General features: G+C 42.4%; 1 protein-coding gene across 6 annotated transcripts in view; it reads right to left on the reverse strand.

Moving 5' to 3' along the window:
- LOC140729273 (uncharacterized) overlaps positions 1-24,963 on the reverse strand; it is a 137,610-nt gene that overhangs the window by 43,529 nt on the left and 69,118 nt on the right. For 4 of the 6 annotated variants that reach the window (XM_073048859.1, XM_073048862.1, XM_073048857.1 and 1 more), the window contains 8 exons: positions 23,582-23,671; positions 19,405-19,464; positions 18,564-18,629; positions 17,412-17,483; positions 13,888-13,956; positions 11,173-11,241; positions 10,168-10,251; positions 5,244-5,306 (listed from right to left, as the gene is read on the reverse strand). In XM_073048859.1, the coding sequence (XP_072904960.1) occupies positions 5,244-5,306; positions 10,168-10,251; positions 11,173-11,241; positions 13,888-13,956; positions 17,412-17,483; positions 18,564-18,629; positions 19,405-19,464; positions 23,582-23,671 (573 nt within the window). The remainder of the gene's footprint in view (positions 1-5,243; positions 5,307-10,167; positions 10,252-11,172; positions 11,242-13,887; positions 13,957-17,411; positions 17,484-18,563; positions 18,630-19,404; positions 19,465-23,581; positions 23,672-24,963) is intronic. The other 2 variants (XM_073048860.1, XM_073048861.1) reach the window with 2 other exon arrangements.

A 24,963-nucleotide genomic window follows, 5' to 3' on the forward strand; every position in this document is an offset into this window, starting at 1 on the left:
GCCTGATGACTGGCATCAATGGGCAATGAACTCTTCAAGACATGGAATTGGAATCAGAACCATGAGGTGACGTTGGTGTCAAACTGGGTTTAAGATTTAGAACCTGGGGTTCAGAGTAGGTGTGGATCTGGAGTGGAGATGAATCAATGTGAAGCATCAACCCGGGAGAAGGGTCATTGTAGTGAGGCTGGTGTAAGCAGGCTCAGAGGTTGCGAGTGTGAAAAGTGAGAATGGGGCCTGTTAATGGAGCGGTAGTGGTGGTGGGCAGGGGCTGTTGTGTGTTGGGTTGGAAGGTTCACCTACCCATACACAAGGAAAGCTGGTGTACCTATATTGTAATGATCCCAACACCAGTCTGTAAACTACAGAGGGTGATATCCTTTAAGCTGTGCAGCTGCAGATCAGACAGCACCATGTAAACCTTATTGCCCTGACTATGGGTAATGGCAGAGCATTGGAGAACGGTGTGCTTATATTCCTCTGGAAATGCTCTAATGGCGCGTTGCTCAAGAAATTATGCCATTAGGATGTGAACCTGATGGTGAAAACTCATCTCTGGTGCAAAAATGATTCGTAGCTAGGCTCCCAAATTCATGGTACAACATTTGGACCAGGGGCCCAGCCTCAGAAGACAAGGACAACCCTTTAGACGAGATTAGGAAGAACTTCTTTAGCCAGAAGGTGGTGAATCTGTGAAATTCACTGCCACAGACAGCTGTTGAGGCCAAGTCATAGGGTATATTTAAAGCGGGGGTTGATAGGTTCTTTAATTAGTCAAGGCGTCAAAGGTTATGAGGAGAAGGCAGAATAGGATTGAGAGGGATAATAAATCAGCAAATATTAAATGGCCTAATTCTGTTCCTATTTCTTATGCTTAATGATTGTAATCACATTACATTCTTGAAACAACAGATTTTCATTTACATCACCTTAAACAAAAGAAATACTTCTTGTCTAAATTTCTAAGCCTTTTTCAAATTTTATTTTGCATACCTACCTACCCACCTTCTCCCTCACCTAATGTAGAAGTCACTTGAAAACACACCAAAACCACTGAGGCTAGGTGCGAGGGGGTGAAAGGGTTTGACACTGTACGATGCACTATCTACAATAATGAAGTTCTCAGTCAAAGAAAGCATGTTTGATCCCTTATTAAGAAACCAAAGATGAACAATCTTACAACGATAAGAAAAAAACTACTGAAACTAAACCAGCAATATAATGAAGTAAGCGGTCTTAAAGGTTCTTAAGCATTTGTGATCTTAACGTATTTACGCGGTCAACAAAGAAATATCATTCCAGCTGCCTCCTGGTTCTACCTAGACTAAACTGACTCAAGACAAAGCATAAATACATACCTAAATTCGCTTCTACCACATCCCAACCCACGTAACAGATTACCCCATAATAAACACACAACACAAAATATAGATGGAAAGTAGATACCATGGCTCCTACACCTAACTTCACCTATCACCTGCCAGCTTGTACTCCTTTACCTTCCCAACCTCTATTCTGGCTTCTTCTTCCCTCTTTCCAGTCCTGATGAGGGGTCTCGGCCCGAAACGTCATTTGTTTATTCATTTCCATAGATGCTGCCTGAGTTCCTTCAGCATTTTGTGACTCTAAAAATTAACTCACTTTGATATTAAATTTTGTTCAAATGAGCTAAATTTATTCCTTTCCCTCCTGATTTAAAATTGCAAGGGCCACAAACAACATTTCGTCATCAGACTAGAAGCAGAGACAACACTGTTAATTTTCTCTTATGTAACGCTCTGAAAGGTTTCACTGCTAATGTAATGACCTCTGTGTAATGTTTCACTGCTAAGGTAATGGTTTCTCTTTAGCAGCAATGTTTAGGTTATGACTAGAGATAACAGAGGCTTTAGAATGTATGTTAGCCAATGAGAGGCATGTTGTTCTTTCTTGTGGGTTTGGGAGCAGTGATTGCGTAGTCTTTTGTCGGGGAGAGATGAAGAGAGAAGACGTGAGCGGAGAGAGTTAGTAGATCGCCGGACGGAGTGGACTCGGAGCGAGGGTCTGAAGGTCAGCGATGCCCACAGGAGGTCGACAGGAATCGATGGGACAAAATCGTGAGCTCCAACGTGCGCATTAGACTGTTCATTAAAACCCTTTTTCTTTTTATTTTCTTTACTAACCCTATATATAGTCAGATTAAGATTTATAAAGTTCACTTGTTTAATTGCATATGGTGTACCGTCTGATATTTTGCGGTTCGGATTTGTAACCGGGCAACACATTATGCAGCATCCACACCATGAGGTTTCTCAGTTTGGCTGGGCAAGAGGTTGTCTTCTCCTAGACAAACACGTGCTGGCTGAACCCAAGGGTTATACTTAGATCACTTTTCTCCACCATTCTCAAAAGAGTCCAATTCTTTATTTATGGTAGAGGTTCTTAACTGTGGGGATGTGAATTAGGATGGAAAAAAGTTTACATCTTCATCTTCACTAACCTCTAACTGGAAATTATCATTTCCATTGATGATGAATGTAGACAACAAACCACAGTAGTATCAGCAGTACTTGTGATTTTGTCACCCACAGAAATCACAGATTTTTTCATATCACATTACAGTTGCTACAAATATCTCAAAATACTGTTAATGCATGCTCATCACGACTTCAAAATTATGGTAGTTATTAGACCCACTGCTAGATCGAACGCGATCGCAGTCTTCCTGTCACTCTCGGGCAGCCCTGCGTTTGGCTGTCCAACATGACACGCGTGTAGCTTTGTCAAAGACTGCCCCACAGTTTAATGTTCTTATTCAAGCCAAGCAACAACAGCACTCACACTGATCTGTCTTAAAAATAAATTTAATTTTAAACTTGACTATATTTTAAATGTACAGTTGTGCTATTTAATGTTAAGAAGCACATATATTACTATAATCACATACATAAATATTTAGATAGCTGTATTTCAATGTAATTGGTTTCTTTTGTAATTGTATGTATTTTATTTTATATTCCTCTACATCAGGATTCCTGATCCTATATAACGGTCAACTAACTTGGCCTGGACAACAATTATCACCTAATCAGATTTTAATGAACCAATCACGGATTACATAATCGATAACCAATAGAAATGGCACAAATATGCACACACACGCGCGGACTAATCGCAGGACACACAAAAGATGAACAATTTCCAACACGTCATTTGAAGTTGCACTGGTGATGTTGCCTAGCTGGGTAATGAGACGTTTGCAAGCTAACAAGCCAGCTCGGCGAGCTACTCAACAACATCCTAATCCCGAGCTACAAATCTTTTCCAACATCTTAAAGGAATACAACAGAATCAACGAAAAACTACACACGAAGACTGACAACCAACCAATGTGCAAAACGACAAACCGTGTAAATAAAAGATAAAAACTGTAAATAAGTAAGTAAATAACAGTGAGAGCATGAGTTGTAGAGTCCTTGAAAATCAGCCCATAAGTTGTGAAATCAGTTCAGCATCGAGGTGAGTGAGTGAGTGAGCAAAGGGATGATGACACAGTGGCTCTCCTGCCTGCAGCAAGCCAGGTTCGAGATACTGGCTGAGCAGAGTCTACACATTTCCCCTGAGAATGTGTGGCTTCCTCTGGGTGCTCCAGTTAGTTGTGCTGATTGGTAGTTAATTATCTCTCATGTAGGTGACTGGTCGGAGAATCAGGATGGAGTTACTGAGCAGGTGAGAGAGAAGTCGTCACTAGGAAAGAAGTGGGGGAATGGGATTGATTCAAGTTTGCACACACTCTCAACAGGCTGAATATCCTCATTACATTTCTCATGATATTGACGATAAGAAATTGGGAGTACGTGTTATAATTTTATTTTATTTAGAGATCCAGCAGGGTAACAGGCACTTCTAGCTGATGAGACCATGCCACTGAATTACACCCACGTGATCAATTAACCTATTAATTTGCAGATCTTTGGAATGTGGGAGGAAACTGAAACAACCGCTGGAAACCCAAACGGTCGCAGCGAGAACGTATAAACTCCTCATAGAGGGCGGCAGGAAATGAACCTAGGTCACCGATGCTGCAATAGTGTTAGGCTAACTGTAATACTATCAATTACGTACACCAAATACGTATTTCCAAGCTGTGTGACACTATATTCGCTGGGGTCACATCAGCCTCATCAGACTGCCTTGCAATCGGATTGCAATGTCTCTCCCATTATTGAAGTGGACGCTCCCCTCCTACCACGGCCACATTCTGAATGCTCCTCTTCCGTTCACCGGCCTACTCTGCTAATTAATGACCACAGTCAGCAGATACGGAAACAAGTTTTCTCAAAGTGCCATTCATATACTGCTTGCAATCACATTGAGAACAGATTGGAAAAAGATGCACATATTGCAAGAAAAAAAACATACAGGAAAACTTGGAAGTTCACAAACAGAAGTGACTTGGAACACAGGAGCAACTTGTACACCAAATTTTTATGGAACTTGAATCTGAATTCTCCAGCTGCCTTGATGGAATTTGACACATGTCACAGAAACATAATCACTAACTTGTTTTCATTAACCCATCTGACAGGATGACTGATCCTCATAGCAACCCTGGTCTTACCCTACTGTATATATTGCCGACTTGTTGGATACGGAGGAGCTACACCTTCTATTCTGTCTGTGTAGCCTCCAACCTGACTACATGAATATCTATTTCTCCTTCCGGTAATTTTCCCTTTCCCCTCCTGCCTTCTTCTGCTTCCCACTCTTGCCTCTTACCTCTTCTTACCTGCCTATCACCTCCCGCTGGTGTTACGTCCTTCCCTTTCTCCAATGGTCCACTCTCCTCTCCTATCATATTCCTTCTTCTCCAGCCCTCATCTTTCCCACCCACATGACTTCACCGAACACCTTCTCACCATCTTCCTTCCCCTCCTCCTCACCTTTTATTCTGGAGTCTTCCCCTTTCCTTCCAGCATTTTGAATGTGTTGTTTTATATATTCCCTTTGTTCTTTTCATCCCTCTTGCTCACTTATCTGGACCTTTATCTCCTTCTCGTTTCTGCTGAAGGGTCTTCAACCTCAAATGTTAACTTTGCTTTTGCATTCCACGGATACTGAATGATCTGCTGAGAATTTTGTTTTATTTCCGATGTCCAATATCGACGTCTCTTTTGATTTTCACAGCAGAATAGCAACTCTTTTCCAGATCAAGGCTCTGAATACTAATCTTTCTAACTTAACCATTTTTTGAAATAACTCACCCTTATTTTTCTTCTTTTGGGGGGCAGCTTTCTCTTTCCCGTCTTTTTCCTTGTTTAAAACAGCTTTAAGAAAAGAATCAAGAGCATTAGTGATAAGAGATTCTGCAAATGCGAGAAAAGACAAGAGATTCTGCAAATGCGAGAAATCCAGAGCAACATACACTAAATGCAGGAGGAACTCAACAGGTCAGGCAACATCTATAGAAATGTATAACAGTTGACGTTTCAGGCTGAGACCCTTCTTCGGGACTGAGAAGGAGGCAAGCTGGAGGGTGATAGGTGAAGCCAAGTGGGCAGAAAAGGTAAAGGGTTGAAGTGAAAGGAATCTGATAGGAGAGGAGAGTGGACCATAGGAGAAAGGGAAGAGGGGCACCAGGGGGAGGTGATAGGCTGCTGTGAAGAGGTAAGAGGCCAGACTGGGGAATACAAGAGGGACATAATTTCTTTTTTTTAACCAGAAGAAGAAATCAATGTTCATGCCATCAGGTTCGAGGCTACCCAGTCAGAATATGAGGTGTTGCTCTTCCACCCTGAGGGTGGCCTCATCATGGCACAAGAGGGGGCTGTGGACTGACATGTTGGAAAGCAAATGGAAATAGCAATTAAAATGGTTAACACCAGGAACTTCCACTTTTGGCGGATGACGTGGTCCCCAAATTTCTGATGGGTCTCACCAATGTAGACTGCATTGGGAGCACCGGATAAAACAGACGACCCCAAGATTCGCAGGTGCAGTGTTGCCTCACCTGGAAGAACTGTATGGGGCCCTGATTGGAGGTAAGGGAGGACATGAATGGACAAGTGTAGCATTTGGCCGCTTGCAGGGATAAGTTACAGGAGTGAGATTAGTGAGAAGAGACAAACAGGCAAGCCATAGATATGTACAGCACAGAAACAGGCTCTTCCATCTATCTAGACCATGGCGAACCATTTAAACTGCCTACTCCCATCGACCTACACCGGGACCATAGCTCTCCATACACCTCCCAACCATGCATCTATCCAAACTTCTCCTTGATGTCGAAATCGAGCTCGCATGCACCACTTGTGCCAGCAGCTCATTCCACACTTTCACAACCCTTTCAATGCAGAAGTTTCACATCATGTTCCCCTTAAACTTCTCACCTTTCACTCTTAATCCATGTGCTCTAGTTGTAGCCCCACCCAACCTTAGCGGGAAAAGCCTGCTTGTATTTACTATATTTATACCCCTCTGAACTTTGCATACCTCTATCAAATCTCTCAATCATCTATGTTCCAAGGAATTCTATTCAATTTTTCCTTATAATTCAGGCCCTCCAGTCCCGGCAACATCTTTGTAAATTTTCTCTGTACTCTTTCAACTTTACTTATATTTTTCCTATAGGTTGGTGACCAAAACTGCACACAATACTCCAACTTGGGTCTCACCAATGTTTTATACAACTTCATAAATCAATGCATTGAGTACAGTAAATAGTAAGTTATGTTGAAGACCAATGCGCCAAAAGCTTTCTTTATGACCCTTTCAACCTGTGTCCCCAATCTCTTTGTTCTACTGCACTCCTCAGTGCTCTACCATTCACTGTGTAAGACCTACCCTGGTTGGTCCAATCAAGGTACAACACCTCGCAATTACTACCTCATCTTGAATGCCGAGCAACTGAACATTATTGACCAACCTCCATGAGGGTCCTTGTCAAATGCCTTAGTAAAGTCCATGTAGACAACATCCATTCCCTTGCCTTCATCAACTTTCCTGATAACTTTCTCGGAAAACTCTGTAAGATTGATTAGACAGGATCTACCATGCACAAAGCCATGCTAACTATGCTTTAATTTATCCATGTCTATCCAAATACTCTTATATGTAGTCCCTTAGAATATCTTCCAATAAATTTCCCACTACTGATGTCAGTATAATTTCTTGGTTTATTTTTAAAGCCTTTCTTAAACAGCGGAACAACATTGGCTATCCTCCAATCCTTTGCTACCTCACCAGTCACTAAGGATGATTTACTATGTCTGCTAGGGGCACGACAATTTCTGCACTTGCTTCCCACAGGGTCAAAGGAAACACCTTGTCAGGCCCTGGGGATATATCCACCCTCATTTGCCTCAAGACAGAGAACACCTCCTCCTCTGTAATCTGTATTGAGTTCATGAAGTTGATGCTGCTTTGCCATACTTCTATAGGCTCTATGTAAATAGATGTAAAAATGCATTTAAGATCACCCCCATCTCTTTTAGCTCCATACATGGATTACCATTATGATCTTCCAGTGGACCAATTTTGTCCCTTGCAATCCTTTTGCTCTTAACATATCTGTAGAAGCCCTTCAGATTCTCTTTCACCTTGTCTCTAGGGGAACCTTATGCCTTTATTTTTTAGCCCTTCTGGTTTCTTTTTTAAGTGTTTTCTTGAATTTCTCGTACACTTCATTTCTTTCTTCTGCCTGTATCTGCAATGCATCTCCCTTTTTTCCTCTATTGAGGGCCTCAATATCTCTTGAAAACCAAGGTTGTCTACACCTGTTATATTTACCTTGTATTCTGACAGGCACATATAAGATTTGTACTCTCAAAATTTGACTTTTGAAGACCTCCCTCTCACCATTGCCAGAAAACAGCCCATCCCAATCTTCACTTGCCAGATCCTTTTTACACCATCAAAATCAGCCTTTCTCCAACTTAGAATCTCAGCCCACAAGCCAGACCTATCTTTTTTTTTCATATTTACTTTGAAACTAACGGCATTGGGATTACTAGGTGCAAAGTGTTCACCTACACAAACCTGTCACCTGTCCCATCTCATTCCCTAACAGCAGACCACTCTCATTGAGACTTCTATGTACCGATTGAGAAAACTTTCCTGAACATATCTGACAAACTCTATCCCCTGAAATTGACAAGCTCAGCATGAGTGCATGAAGCAGCACCAATGCAGTCATCAGTGTTGCAGAGGAAGAGCTGAGGAGCATTACCAGGGAGAGCGCTAGTGACCTTACTCAAACAGGTTGCTCATACTGGAAACCTTGTCAAGTCAAAAGAGGTGCAGTTTAATATTTGTCAAATCTTCCTCTTCAAGTTGAGAAGACATAAACCAGAGGAAAGATGTGAGGCTTCAATAGGCATAGAAGAGATTCAATAAAAAATTTCCAGGTTTCTCTGTCTTAGGAATAGACTTGAACTGTTCTCTTTAGAGAAAAAAAACGTCAGATGGGCAATATACAGTACAGGTGACTGGGGTTCAATTCCCACCGCTGCCCATAAGGAGCTTGTACGTTCTCTCTATACCACGTGGGTTTCTTCCGGGTGCTCCAGTTTCCTCCCACAGTCCAAAGGTATACCAGTTGATAAGTTAACTGGCAACTGTGAATTGTCCTGTGATTAGGCTAGGGTTAAACTGGGGGATTGCTGTGATTCAAAGGGCCAGAAGGGCTTATTCTGTGCAGTATCACAATAAATAAGATGGCACTGAAATATCACGGGAAGCCAATTCACATAAGAATTGAGAAGCACACATTAAAGATGTCTGACAAAAAAAAGAGTGAAATTTAAAAGCAATTCTTTTCTGCATTACAAGAGTGACAGAGATTATGAAAAAAGAATTGAATAAACAATTGGAAGGGAAAAATGATTGGGGAAAGTGGTTCAAATGGGCTGCTCCTTTAAGCTAGAACAATTATTGTCTGGTATGGGGGAGGAGGGGCTACTGCATAGGACTGAAGTAAGCTGCAGAGAGTTGTAAAATTAGTCAGCTCCATCATGGACACTAGCCTCTGTAACATCCACGACATCTTCATTTGATACCTCAAAATGGCGACATCCAAGGACCCCCACCACCCAGGGCATGCCCTCTACGCATTGTTACCATCAGGAAGAAGGTACAGGAGCCTGGAGGCACACGCTCAGTTATTCAGGAACAGCTTCTTCCCCTCTGCATTGTCATTGAACCCATGAACACAATCCCATTACTTTTTTAATTTCTATATTTGCACTATTTATTAAACCCAATTCTGATTCCAGATGGGACAAACCACTTCAGATGTGCTGGAGTATTCAGTGGTTTTTGCTGGTGTGCAGCTCCACAAATGGCAACAATTCTGTCTGCCTGGAGTATGACTTTAACAAGGTATTAGGGAACTATCACAATTGATCCAATATGGTGGAAAATACATGCCAGTTCAAATGGCTCCAAGGTCTGATTTAGTGACAAGCTGTGGCATCATCCGTCACATTTGGCAACGCTGGAATTTAGAAGAATTGGGTGGGGGGAGGGGTCTCTTTGAAACCTATTGAATGTTGAGAGGCCTAGATAGAGTGAATGTGAAGAGGATGTTTCCTTTGGAGGGGGGAGTCTAGGACCAGAGGGCACGTCCATTTCGAACAGAAATGTGGAATTTCTTTAGCCAAAAGGTGGTGAATCTGTGGAATTTGTTGCCACAGATGGCTGTGGAGGCCAGGTCACTGAGTGCATTTAAGGCAGAGGTTGACAGGTTCTTTGGTTCCTTAAGGTTGTTATAGCTGTGGGTGGTAATGGGGGATAAGCTCCCACTACCTATTAAGTGCTGCCAGAGGCGTACATCTCAAATAGCCTCCGACAACCAAGTCCAATTCCTGGCTTTCATGTCTGGATTTGCTACTAAACCCGTTGGAACCATTTCTGCTGACAGGAGAAGGGGCAAAGGCAGGTTATTGGCATCCTAAAACGAGTCACTTCAGGCAGATGGGGCTGGGGTTGGCAGTTCAGCTAAAAGAAGGAAAACTCGAATCTCAAACCTCCACTGCCTTGTTCACTCATGGGGAAGGCTTCGGGAATAAACCCAGAGTATTTGCTATACTCTGGGTCTCATATTTGACAGGCCCCTTGCTCAAGATTTGAATGAACGGCAGGAAAATATACAATTTCAAAATTATTTTTTATACGGCTTCATCTACCTACCCATCTCCTGATGCTTTTTCTTTTTCTTCTTTGGTGGAAGGCAAGCATCCTCTTTTTCCACTTCTCTTTCCTCTTTTACAAGAGCTTTAGGAGAAGAACCAAGGGACTTAATGACAGAACTCAACAACAGATTGTCCATAACAAAGCTTTCAAACTTATTCAAACTACATTTCACCACAAAATGCTGGAGGAACTCAGCAGGCCAGGCAACATCTATGGAAAAGAGTTAACAGTCAACCTGAGAAAGGGTCTCGGCCTGAAACTTCGACTGTTAACTCTTTTCCATAGATGCTGCCCAGTCTGTTGAGTACCTTCAGCATTTTTCTGTGTGTTGCTTTAGATGTCCAACATCTGCAGATTTTTTTCCATGTTTGTGAAACTACAGTTCAAACTCACTTGCAGTACAATAAATGGGAGCCCCTGAGTTCAGAAGCCCAAAGTACACAAGCAGGCTAATATGTAAATTGTGACATCTAGACATCAAAGACAATCAGATACAAGCCCAGTTAAATGAAAATCAGTATATCATATAGGACATCTTCAGAAGGTGATGCATCAACAAGGCAGCACCTCGGACATGCCCTCTTCTCATTAGTCTGAAGACTCGCACTCAAGTTTCCTTCCCCTCTGTCATCAGATTTCTGAATGGTCCTTGAATGCAACCTCTCCATTTTGCTACAGAAACACAAACACACACAAAATGCTGGAGGGACTCAGCAGGGCATAGACACAAGAGAGTCAGCAGATGTTGGAAATCCAGTCACTATTTTGCTTTCTGATTATTTATTTATTATTGTATCTAGTAATTTATTTCTGTATTGCACTGTACTACTGCCACAAAACAAATTTCATAACATAAGACAGTGATAATAAACCTGATGCTGAAATATCCAATCAATTAACTTTTTCAGCAACGTGCGGGGTCTGTGGAAGACGGATGTACTGAGAGGCTAGGAATCCAGTATCCATCAACCATGAAGCAAGTATTATATTGCATTTATTTACCTTTTTCTAGTTTTTTCTTCTTTTTCTTCTGAAGCACAGCTGCTTTGTCCTCGCTCTCATCTAAAATTGCTCCAAAGGAACAAAAAAGAAAATGAGTTTGGTGATTGCAGCAGAATGTGGGCAAACTCAGCTCACTGGCCCTTTGCATTATGCTCTCCTGCCCCTTCTTCCTCCACCATAGCCTCTGAGTCCTTCCTAACTTCAAAATATCACCCACCTTTCTCCTGAAACCCATTTCATTTTCCATTACCTTCTCCAGTAATGTAACCTGACCATTTCTTTCTAGCAACTATGAATGATCTGGTTTAAGATGGTGCTGGTGAAGCTTAGTGATTTCTGGGTGGTGGCCAATTAAACAAGGAAAACAACTACCGGTAAATACTTTGTTAATCACACTTTTTCTGGCAAATGACCATCACAAACACTAGTCTGTAAGTTCCCTTTGGACTTGGAGGCAATTAGATGTGGTAGAACTGAGGCAAGGTGAAGCAGTGGGCCTGTTGCCGAGAGTGAGGAAGACCCAAGGTGCCAGGCCAATTCTGAAAGGTCAGGCACAGGCTGAATCAAAGTGCAGGCCCAGGCCGTAAAGCGTATCGAAGCAACAGAACACTATGTTTGGACAAAGATTTAAGCGGCAGGCCAAAATCAGAAAGGTCATGTACAGGCTGAATTGAGGTGGCGGGGTCCAGGCGCCAGAGCATATCGAAGCGACTAAATCCGATGCATAGAAAATGATTTAAGCTCCTGGCCGAATCAGAAAGGTCGGGGACTGGCCAAATCAAGGTGGCAGAGTCGAGGCACCAGAGCACATTAAAGCAACTGAATATGATGCTTGGATGATGATTCAGGCACCAGGCCAGATTGAAAAGTCAAGTCAAGTAAAAATTAGACTTTTTTTCCAGGACCATGGTGTTACATGACACAGTACAAAAACTAGGCTGAACTATGTAAAAAACAACACAGGGAAAAAAAAACTGCACTAGACTACAGATCTATCCAGGACTGCATAAAGTGCACGAAACGGTGCAGGCATTACAGGGAGTCAGGGTCAAGTGTAAGGTCAGGGTGTCAGGACTGGAGGTGAGGGTTAGACTGGTTCAGCCCAGTGTTCTGCTCTGCACTGAACTAAGGGTCTGTGGATAGACCCTCTGTGGACTTCAGCTTGGAATGCGACTTGCTTGTGTTTATTGTTTACGCACACTGGGTGTTTGTCTGTCTTTTTAATGTTTTTTTGGGGTTTCTTTGTTTTGTGGCTGCCTGTAAGGAGATCAATCTCAAGGTTGTATAAAATACAAATACATTGATAATAAATGTACTTCGAACTTTATAATCTCATGCAACAAAAACAGAACAAAAAATGCACCCTAATCAAATTTGATGGGCTGAATGGCCTCATTATATGCAGTTGCATGCTATTTCTCTCAAAGGAGGACTCGCTCTGCATCCTCCTCTCTCCCAATAACCCAGAATAATATACCTAGACATAAATGCACAGTTAAAATGGCAGTCATGTAACTGGACCAGTAATCAAGGCAGGAGCACACATCCCAACATGGCATCACGGGAAATTATAGTCTGTTAATCAAACAAATATGAAAGAGTAATGATAGGGAGTTTATTAATACACTTCTTTTGGTGGAAATTTGTTGCTCTTACCCATTCCAGCCTATGTGACTCCATATCCATTCAATATGGTTGGTTCTGAACTATCATACAGTCATAGACTACTAAAGCACAGAAACAGGCCCTTCAGCCCATCCAGCCTGTGCCAAACAATTATTCTACTTAGTCCCATCTACCTGCCCTCCAGACCCTACCTATCTTAAGTGTTGAAATCGAACCTGCATCCACCACCTCCGCTGCCTTGGATTGTATGAATTGGATTAGGAATTCACTCAAGGAAATCGGGCAGGGAAATAATTATTATTTTCTGCATTCTATTTTTATTTCCAATACTTCAATAGTGGAAGAACCACAGCCTCAGAACAGATGGATATCATTTGGAAGAGAGATGAGAAGGAATTTCTTTAGCCAGAGGGTAGTGAATCTGTGGAATTCAATGCCACAGATGCTTGTTGAGGCCAAGCCATTGGGTATACTTAAAGCAGAGGTTATGGGCTCTTGATTAGTAAGGACGTCAAAGGTCAAAGGGAGAAGGCAGGAGAATGGGGTTGAGAGTGAAAATAAATCAGTCATGATGGAATGATGGAGCAGACTTGATGGCTGAACTCTCTTCCTCTGTTTTATGGAAATTCAGTGGCTGGAATGTTTTCTCTTTGACTTTGTATCTTACAGTGCCAGCACTACCCCTCCACAGCCAGTCTCCTCTCCTTTCAGGAAAGTTATACTTTAGTAAAATGCCCTCAGCACCGTCTCGCAGCTGGCACGCTACCTTTATCTTGGACTCCAGCTGATAATAGACACTCCTTTTGCTCTTCCACGCTCTCTTCCGTCTCAAAGTTTAAAAAACTGTTTGTTTTTAAGCTTTCAAATCTGATGACAGCTCATCAAACACAGTGTCCCTCTCCTTGGATGGATGCTGCCTGCTTTACTGAGTATTTCCTGTATTTTTTTTAAATTTACAGATTTCCACCTTTTTGGTTTCTACACAAAGCTGTTCTTGCCTACAATTCCTACACCTTCTGAACGAATGCTAAGCAATGCTGACAAGGGTAAGGAAGAGCAAGCTGCAAAGAAAAAGATTTATTCACTTACTTTCTTCCAGTTTTCTTTTCTTCTGTGGAGACGAAAGAGAACAGGATTCCTCCGCTTGCTTTTTCTCTCCTGAGGAAGCAGTAAAGACTTTTATGACAACAAAACGATGAAGGTGAACAAGTTTAACTTCCACCTAACAAATTGGTCATCACCAGTATACCTTACAGAAGTTTCTAATTTGTGCCTACCTTCACAATCATAGAAGACATGACTATTCTTCGGGAGTGAATATTAGGGGTATAAAGTAATAGGGTGAAACTAAATTATGAGAACACATTGTACTGGTGTATTTCAAAGAATTCAAAGTACATTTACTATCAAAGTATGTATAAATGATACAACCTTGAGATTTGTCTGCTTACAGGCAGCCACAAACCAAGAAACCCGAAACAACCCAGTTTTAAAAGAAGACCAACTCAGAGTAAGAGAAAAAATACAAATCATGCAAACAATAGAAACACAGAAAACCTACAGCACAATACAGGCCCTTCAGCCCACAAAGTTGTGCCGAACATGTCCCTACCTCAGAAATTGCTAGGCTTACCTATAGCCCTCTATTTTACTAAGCTCCTTGTACCTATCTAAAAGTCTCTTAAAAGACCCCATCGTATCCGCCTCCACCACCGTTGCCGGCAGCCCATTCCACGCACTCACCACTCTCTGAGTAAAAAACTTACCCCTGACATCTCCTCTGTACCTACTCCCCAGCACCTTAAACCTGTGTCCTCTTGTGGCAACCATTTGAGCCCTGGGAAAAAGCCTCTGACTATCCACACAATCAATGCCTCTCATCATCTTGTACATCTCTATCAGGTCACCTCTCATCCTCCGTCGCTCCAAGGAGAAAAGGCCGAGTTCACTCAACCTATTCTCATAAGGCATGCTCCCCAATCCAGGCATCATCCTTGTAAATCTCCTCTGCACCTTTTCTATGGCTTCCACATCCTTCCTGTAGTGAGGCGACCAGAACTGAGCACAGTACTCCAAGTGGGGTCTGACCAGGGTCCTATATAGCTGTAACATTACCTCTCACCTCCTAAATGCAATTCCACGATTGATAAAGGCCAATATACCATACGCCTTCTTAACCACAGAGTCAACTTGCGCAGATGCTTTGAGCGTCCTATGGATCCCTCAAGATTCTCCACACTGCCAAGTCTTACCATTAATACTATATTCTGCCATCATATTTGACCTACCAAAATGAACCACTTCACACTTATCTGGGTTGAACTCCATCAGCCACTTCTGAGTCCAGTTTTGCATCCTATCAATGTCCTGCTGTAACCTCTGACAGCCCTCCACACTATCCACAATACCTCCAACCTTTGAGTCATCAGCAAACTTACTAACCCATCCCTCCACTTCCTCATCCAAGTCATTTATAAAAATCATGGAGAAGGGGTCCCAGAACAGATTCCTGAGGCACTCCACTGGTGACCAACCTCCATGCAGAATATGACCCATCTACACCACTCTTTGCCTTCTGTGGGCAAGCCAGTTCTGGATCCACAAAGCAATGTCCCCTTGGATCCCATGCCTCCTTACTTTTTCAATAAACCTTGCATGCGGTACCTTATCAAACGCCTTGCTAAAATCTATTTACACTACATCTACTGCTCTTCCTTTATCAATGTGTTTAGTCACATCCTCAAAAAATTCAATCGGGCTCGTAAGGCACGACCTGCCCTTGACAAAGCCTTGCTGACTATTCCTAATCATATTATACCTCTCCAAATGTTCATAATTCCTGCCTCTCAGGATCTTCTCCATCAACTTATCAACCACTGAGGTAAGACTCACTGGTCTATAATTTCCTGGGCTATCTCTACTCCCTTCCTTGAATAAAGGAACAACATCCGCTATCCTCCAATCCTCCAGAACCTCTCCTGTTCCCATTGATGATGCAAAGATCATTGCCAGAGGCTCAGCAAGCTCCTCCCTCGCCTATAGAAGCAAGCAATATCTTTCCGAAACAAATTGAGTCTGTAGACCCGAATCTCCGAAGCAGCTGGAGTAGGCCCAAAGCCTTGGTCTCAGTTCATCACAGAGCAGGGCAAATCTCCGCCAAACTCACAGATATGAAGTGTGTAGTAGCACCGGAGCAGTCTCACAGCCTCAGTGCTGCAGTCGAGAAGTGAACATCGCGGGAAAACGAGTGAAAATGGTCCAACCCTCACCTTTGCCTTATCGGTCTATCTGGGTTGGTGTTTCAATCTATGTTTAAGGCACTGTTGGAATCAGTTGCTTTTTCAATACTTTTTTATAAGGCATTAGTTGAATTAATGCAATATTAAAATCATATATTCTTTTTTAACTGACATTTTAAACAATTTTAATCTTTAACAGTACAGTATGTGGTGGGCATTCTCCACTTATAATTGGTTAAGTATTAGCACATTACCCCCGTGTGACGATTGTGCAACCATTGATTAGGTTTCCTTATCCTTATTTGGTTATCTGGACTATAAAGGTGAGTTTTTCTAAAGTGCCATCTTTAATCTCTTTTCTTCCCTGTTTTTCAACTGCTTTGAATCACTGTTTCTTTGTCTGCTTATTATCTGTTCTTTTGTTTAAACTTTAAAATAAACGTTCATAAAGAATCAAATTTTCTCACTCACTCTTGAACTCCTTAAAAAATTTACAAGACCTGAAAGCACTTAACATAAACTGTGAAGGCAAGACCACAGCTCTAATGATGCATCTTAGCTGATCAAGAGCAGCATTATTTTATGTAGGAATACATCACGGAAACAGGCCCTTCCAGCACTATGAGTCCATACTGCCATTTACACCCATCAGACCAACTAACCTACTCACCCATACTCCTTTGAAATGTGGGAGGAAACTGGAGCACCCAAAGAAAACCCACGTGGTCATGGGGAGAAGGTACAAACTCCTTCCAGACATCGATGGGATTGAACCTGGTCACTGGACTGTAGCTCTATTAAGGACAGAGAGGATGTGGGGGGGCGTAGAGAGCAAGAGAGAGAGAGCGAGAGAGTGTGTGTGTGTGTGTACGTAAAAGCTGGTGCCACACTAGACTCTGGGAATTGAGGAGTCTAATGGTTTGCGGGAAGAAACTGTTATACAATCTGGTAGCAAGAGCCCGAATGATTCAGTACCTTTTGCCAGATAGCAAGAGGGAGAAGAGTTTGTATGAAGGGTCCTTCACAATATGTCTCAGCTTGGCATGTCGACTGTTTATTTCTTTCCATAGATGCCAGGTGCCTCCAACATTTTGTGTGTATATGTTGCCATAAACCTAGCCTGGCCTTGTGTGTGAAGCTGGTGTCACATCAAAGTGGCTTGACACAGACATCCTTCATAGAAGCCCAGCAAACCCCTCAAATGTCCCACTATCTCAGGATTACACAGCCTGCACTTGAAACAGTGCTCCCATTCCCAGATGGAAAGACCATTGACTACTACGAATGTCTTGGTAGGCAGCAGAATCCAGGACCTGGTGAGTCTTGGTTGCCTTGGACAGGAAAGGTACAAGTGACAAGCTAGAATTTCCATACCTCCTTCCTGCATTTTCTTCTTTTTCTTCTTCTTTTGAAGAGATTTATTCAGCTCACCATCTTTCTCCACTTCTAAGGAAAAAGAAGAAACCGAGCTCAAGAAATGAATCCGATATTTGAATAATTTTGATTCTTTTGTCTTTTGACAACTCAGTTTGTGAACAAGCAGAAAGGAAATGTGCTATCCCTAATCAGTCTGGGTCTATGACGGACCCTAGATTTACAGCTACTGTTCTCTCAGGAGGCTCAACAAGCCAGGTTTAATTAAGTGCAGGCCATGTCCAAGAATCAATTAAGACAGAAACAAAAGTGCAGTTTTGGGCCCCTTATCTAAGAAAGTATGTGCTGACACTGGGGAGGGTTCAAAGGAGGTTCATAAAATGATTCCGGGATTGAAAGGCTTGTCATATGAGGAGCGTTTGGTGGCTCTGGGCCTCTGCTCACTGGAATTCAGAAGAATGAGGGGTTACCTGACCGAAACCTATGGCACGATGAAAGGCCTCAGTAGAGAGGCGGAGAGGATGTTTCCTATGGTGGGAGAATCTAGGACCAGAGGACACAGACTCTGAATAGAGGGGTGCTCTTTAGAATGGAGACAAGGAGGAATTTCTTTACTCAAGACGGTGGTGAATTGAGGAATTTGTTGCCACAGGTGGCTGTGTTGGCCAAGTCATTTGTATATTTAAGGCAGAGGGCGAGATTCTTGATTAGCCAGGGCATGAAGGGATACAGGGAGAAGGCGCAGAAGATTGGGGCTGAGAGGGAAAATGGATCAGCCAAGTTTAAACAGAGAAAACATTTCATGACATCAAGCCAATTACAGAATTCACTACTAAATATAATTAAATTATTATTAAATAAACAGTTAACGCTTTGGGTCCTGATGAAGGGTCTTGGCCCTAAACATCAACTGTTAATTCCCCACCAGAGTGCTGCCTGATGTGCCGAGTTACTCCAGCAATTTGTGTGCACCTTGCTGGAATTCACTTCAACTCAAACACTCAGCAAACTCCACCTTATTTTCTAAGTCTTCTTCATAGATCAGTGCAGCTCTGATGTTAGCTTTCAGAACAAACTCGAGCACTCAAAGCCTCCAAATCACTGAAGTAGCTAGAACAGTACAGTTTTATTCCAGGAACGGTTTCCGTTTACCTGTTATTGATTTTTCCCTCTCAATGGGAGAGAGAGAATTCTTCCTGCTTTTCTTTGTTGAAACAACTGTTGAGAAATGAAAGGGAACAGTGTGAACAGTGAGAAGAAGACATCCATTTATATAACTTCCCTCCACAACCTCTCAAAGTATTTTTACAATCGGAGGTGAAACACTTTGTCACAATTCTATCACTGCAAATCAATAGTGCACAGCACTATCCAACATATAATAGCATAATGTTTTGTCTATCAGATGGCATAACAATGATTATCTATCAGAGAAGTCACTTGGGTCTAAGTTGTTGTTGTTATTCCTTTCCATGCCTTGTGGCACATCAGGCAGCAACCTTGCCATTTCTTTAGCGGTTTTCTTTTATTTTCTACGAGGCCAAGTTGCTAGCCCGACACTCAACCCAGCACGGATGGAAAGCATGGAAGGAGCCAGCCGGATCCAAATCCGGGACCACTTGTTTCAAAACCCAATGCCGATGCCACTAAGCCGTCAGCCAGCTTAACACCTACATTTTGCACTGAGAAATTCAAAGATGAACTTCAACTTGGATCATTTAATAAAATCCACCTTATTGCCCTAATCAGTGTGGGTCAGTAGTATACGAACTAAAGTGCATGTCTGGTCAGCCCTCAGCTAAACCAGAACATCTGGCGCCCGCCTGAATACCCTGCAGTAAATGACTCTACTGAATCTAGCTAGCAGCAGGGGTTCCCAACCTGGAGTCCACAGGCCCCTTACTTAATGGTATTGGTCCATGGCATAAGATTGACTGGGAACCCTTGGGCTAGAGGAACACAATTTCATTTCATTAAAGGTTTGAAAGCATACCTGATGACTTTCTCTTCCTTATGAGAAATGTAGAGTTCTTCCTGCTCTTAATTAAAACAGCTTTTGAAAAACAAAAAATGAAGAACTTGCTGAACAAATTATGATAAAGATTTTCATATACCTTTTTCTTCACCCTCCTCCCAGTGCACAAGCTGCTTTACAGCAAGATCCCATAAATAAACGGGTGATAATGATCCAGTTATTGTTTCAAGAAGTTGGTTCTGACATACATAAAAGAACTGGAGCAACTTACAAAGCACTGGAAGAATTCAGTGGGCCATGGGATGGGGGGGTTGTTGTTGTGGCTTGGAGGCTTGTGTGCTTCAGTGACCCAGAGAGCTACCTAGGCTGGAGTCAGAGCCTTGTGCTTCAGCTCTTGGTAGGGTCACCCATGCTAAACAGGTCAAAAGGTAGAGGCCAGTCTAAGAGTGGTTCACCGGTCCTCCAAGTTCAGGGTTCAGCTCACAGCTAAAAACCTTGATACGTCAAACAATGCTGTTAAGGAAACAGCAATGACGAATCCTTTCACATCTAAGTCTCACCTGGGTCTAGCATGACTGACAGTAGAGAAAACTGACAGGAAGCTACTGACATGCTGAAGGAAACTCTGGACTCTGCCAGAGATTTAGGATCTTCAATGGTGCCCAAAATGCCAGTGGCATAATGGGCAGTAAGTAATAAGCCAGTTACCTGTTACAAGAAGTCGGAAAAATACAGAAAGAACTGGAGGAACTCAGCGGGCCTATGGGATGGGAGAATGGACAGTTGATACTTCGGGTTGAGATCCTTCATCTGAACTTTAAAATTCAAAATAGATTTATTATCAAAGTACCTACACCACATACTACCTTAGGAGTAATTTTCTTGTATGGATTCACAGAAGAACAAGTAAATACAATAGAATCACAATAACGCAGTGGATAGCACAACTCTTTACAGTACTGGCAACCCAGGGTCAATTCCCATCTCCACCTGTAAGGAGCTTAAATGTCCCCCCAGTGACCATGTGAGCTTCCTTGAGGTGCTCCGGTTTCCCCTACAGACCAAAGACTTTCGGTTGGGAGGTTAATTGGTCATTGTAAATTGCCCCATGATTAGGCTAGGATTAAATCGGGTGAGGAGGGGTGGTGGGGTTGCGGTTAGTAGGGCCTATTCCATGTTGTATAAATTTCTGCTGCTTCAAGTAGTACACTCTTCCTATGACTGCATGGGTTTCCTCCATCCTGATCAAAAAGGCACAACAGCTCCTTCATTTCCTGCGGAGCATCAAGAAAGCTCACCTCTGTCTCAGGATACTGACGGACTTTTACTGCAGTACCATTGAGAGCATACTCACCAGCTGCATCTCAGTGTGGTATGGCAATTGTCCCATATCGGACCGCAAAGCACTCCAGTGGGTGGTGAAAACTGCCCAGCAGATTATCAGCACCCAATTGCCCACCATTGAGAACATCTACCATAAATACTGCCTGGGCAGGACAAAAAGCATTATCAAGGATGCACCTCATCCTAACCATGGACTTTTTACTCTCCTCCCATCCGGTAGGCGCTACAGGAGCTTCTTCCCTGAGGCTGTGACCCTGCTGAACCTCACATCACAGCGCTAAGCAGTATTGCACCCATATTGTACTGTCTCAGAGTTATTTTGTAAATAACACTATTCTTTGCATTTCTGTTTAGATGCTAACTGCATTTCATTGGCTTTGTATCTGTACTCGGCACAATGACAATAAAGTTGAATCTAATATCCCAAAGACTTACGGGTTAAGATTAGTGAGTTGTGAGCATGTCAGGTTGACGTCAAGAACAGGCTACCCCCAGCACAATCCCGTGACCATGGTGTTGGTCATTTACGATACAAAACGATGCACTGCTCTATATATCTCAATGTACATGTGACAAATAAAGCCAACTCTCTTTAATAAAGTTAAGCATTCAACTTGTCCCAGATTCTATCACTTACCTGCACACCAGGGGTAATTTACAACCAATTAACCTACCCCAACCTGCATGTCTTTGGAAAGGGAGGACAAGAAGTACCCTACACGGTTAAAGGGATAAGGTGTCATCTGCACACAGATGGCACTTGTCAAGATCGAACCCAGCCCTATAAAAGTTTTGTTCAGTTACAACACGGTTACCTAACCTTTGAACTTTGTACACATTGGTGAGACCTGTTGTAAATTGGAGGACCACTTCGTCAAGCATTTCCATCCATCCGCCAATAGCGGATCTTCCCGGTGGCTAAATATTTTAATTCTAATGCCCAATCCCATACCGACATGCCAGTCCCTGGCCTCCTCTTGTGCCAAGATGAGGACACCCTCAGAGTGGTGGAGCAAAACCTTATATTCTGTCTGGGTAGCCTCCAACCTGACGGCATGATTATTGACCTCTCCGTCCAATAAAAAATCCCCCCCCTACTTGTTCTATTCCCCACTCTGGCCTCTTCTCACCTGCCAATCACTTCCCCCTGGGACCCACCTCCTTCCCTTTCTCCTATGGTTCACTCTCCTCTCCTATCAGGTACCTTCCTCCCCAGCCCTTTACCTTCCCACCCACCTGGCTTCACCTATCACCTTCTAGCTACCCCAATTCTCCTCCCACCTCATCTTTTTATTCTGGCATCTTCTCTGCAGGTCAATAACCTCACACTTCAGGTTAACTGTCTACATCTCTGTTTCTATTAGAATTTAAATCAGTTTTAATATCACTGGCATATGTTGTAAAATTTGTTGTCTTTGAGGCAGTAGCACAATGTAATACATAACAGGAAAAAAATGGAATTACTGTAAGTATATAATACATTAAATAAGCATTGCAAAAATAGAAATAAAAAAGTAGTGAGGTAATGGTGTTCATGAGATCAATGTCCAGACAGAAATCGGACGGCAGAGGGGAAGAAACAGTTCCTGAATTGTTGAATGTGTGCCTTCAGACTTCTGTACCTCCTTCCTGATGGTAGCAAGAGGGCACATCCAGGGTGATGGGGGTCCTCAATGATGAAGGCCACCTTTTTGAGGCATCACTCCTTGAAGATGCCCTGGATACAACAGAAGCTAGTGCCCATGATGGAGTTGACTGAGTTTACAAATCTCTGCAGCTTATTTTGATCTTGTTCATTACCACCCCCCCACCCCCCCCCCCCCAATACCAGACGGTGTTGCAGCCAGTCAGAATGCTCTCCATGGTACATCTGTAAAAATTTCTGAGTGCCTTTGGTGACATACCAAACCTCCTCCAACTATTAATGAAATATAGCCACTGTCGTGCCTTCTTTATAGCTGCAGATGGATCCCGGTTAGATCCTCAGAGATATAGACACCAAGAAGCTCAACATACTGAGCTTTCCAAAAAAGCTCAACACAAGCACAGGGAACTTCATTTCAATTTCTGATTTCAGGCGTCCAAGGATTTTTAAAAATTTACTCAAGACCACTGACCTTTGAATTAATTGAATGATCCCTTTAACAGTTATTTCTGGAAACTGCTGCCTGATAGCATGGGCAGTGAGTATTCTTTTCTGTTTATCTTGGTGGAAGTCCTGCCCACAAGAAGCACACCTTCCACAATCTACAGACTCACTTCAAGGACTCTACAACTCGTGTTCACTGTATTATTTACTTCATAGTTTTAAAACAAGTTGCAGTTTGTCTTTTTTTGCACAATGGATGTCTTTTTTTGTCAATCTTTGTGTGTAGTTGTCCACTGATCCTATTGTATTTCTTTGTTCTACTGTTAATGTCTAAGGAAAAATGAATCCCAAGGTAGTACATGGTGACATATAGGTGCTTTGATAATAAGTTTCCTCTGAACTTCGATATGCTTGCTCTCAAATCTCCGTCTGCCTGGATGAGTGCAGCTCCACCAAATCTGAAGAAGCTCGACAACATCCAGGACAAAGCGACTCATTTAACCAGCGATCTAAATCCTTATTCCCTCCACCAGCACAAGTTGTGGGGGGTGTACAGTCACCTACAAAATACTCTGCTTCTAGTTGCCCAGGAGAACCTTGCAGCAGCTGTGAAAACTAATTTGATAATAAATTTACTTTGAACCTTGAATCTTCAGCATAGGCCCTGCCACAAAATACACTTGCAGTACAATGCTTTCAACTGTAATGTCTGCCTATGGCACAACAACACCATTTTAAATATTCAAGTAAACAGTTACATACATGACTTCTGAATTCGTTTTTTCTTTGCCAGCGATGGGACCGCAGAGTCCTGGTCTAATTCTGTCAGCTTTCGTTTCTTCCCATGGTCAGCTTTTAAACACAAAGAAATATGTTAACCATGACAAGAATACTTAGTAATAAAACTATTACCCGGTGATGAAGTGAAGCATAAGCGATTACAAGAACATCTACCAATAAAATCAAGGGATCTTAGCCAGAAATATGCAGTGATTTGAGGATAGTTATGTATATATTCAGTGGTCACTTTATTAGGTATACCTGCTCATTAATACAAATATTTAATCAGCCAATCACGTGGCAGGAACTCAATGCCTATAAGCATATGGACATGATCAATAGGTTCAATTGTTATTCAGACCAAACATCGTAATGGGGAAGAAATTTGATCTAAGTGACTTTGGCCTTGGAATGATTGCTGGCGCCAGATGGGGTGGTTTGAGTATCTTAGAAACTGCTGATCTCCTGGGATTTTCAGGCACAACAGTCTCTAAAGTTAAAGGTCCTCAGATGTTTGGCATCCATTGCAGAGAAGCAAAGGCTGAACAACAACTCTAAGCCCCATATGACTGGAAGAACCACTGGCAAGGACAGACCGGTTGGTGTCATGGTTGGCGTCAGGCATACTGGACCCTGCCCGTGACTGGAACATCACTGTCAACCTTCACAAATGGCTAATATTTCCCCCGGAGAATGGGCTACAGCAGCAGAAACATACACTCAGTGACCACCTTATTAAATACACTGCTACAGGCGGTAGTATACGCAGACACAGTCCGGACATTTAAGGAAGTCTTGGATAGGCACAGGAGTCATAGGAAAATGAAGGACTATACAGGGGGGAAAGGTTAAATCGATTGAGTAGGTTATAAGGTCAGCACAAGTCGTGGGCCGAAGAGCTTTTATTAAGCAGTGGTGTTCTATAGTCCATGTTAAAAGTAACATAGATATTAAGAGGAAATCAGAATCAGGTTTATTATCTCCGGCATGTGACATGAAATTTGTTAACTTAGCAGCAGCAGTTCAATGCAATACATAATATAGAAGAAAAAAATAATAAAATATAAATAATAAATATATATATATAAATTACAGTATACGTATATTGAATAGATTAAGAAACATGCAAACAACAGAAATATTGTATATTTTAAAAAGTGAGGTAGTATCCAAGGTAGTGTCCATCTAGGAATCAGATGGCAGAGGGGAAGAAGCTGTTCCTGAATCACTGAGTGTGTGCCTTTAGGATTCTGTACCTCCCATCTGATGGTAACAGTGAGAAAAGGGCATGTCCTGGGTGCTGGAGGTCCTTAATAATGGACGCTGCCTTTCTGAGATACGGCTCCCTGAAGATATCTTGCGTA

This window comes from Hemitrygon akajei, chromosome 6 (genome assembly GCF_048418815.1).
Source record: "Hemitrygon akajei chromosome 6, sHemAka1.3, whole genome shotgun sequence".
Taxonomy (NCBI): Eukaryota; Metazoa; Chordata; class Chondrichthyes; order Myliobatiformes; family Dasyatidae; genus Hemitrygon; species Hemitrygon akajei.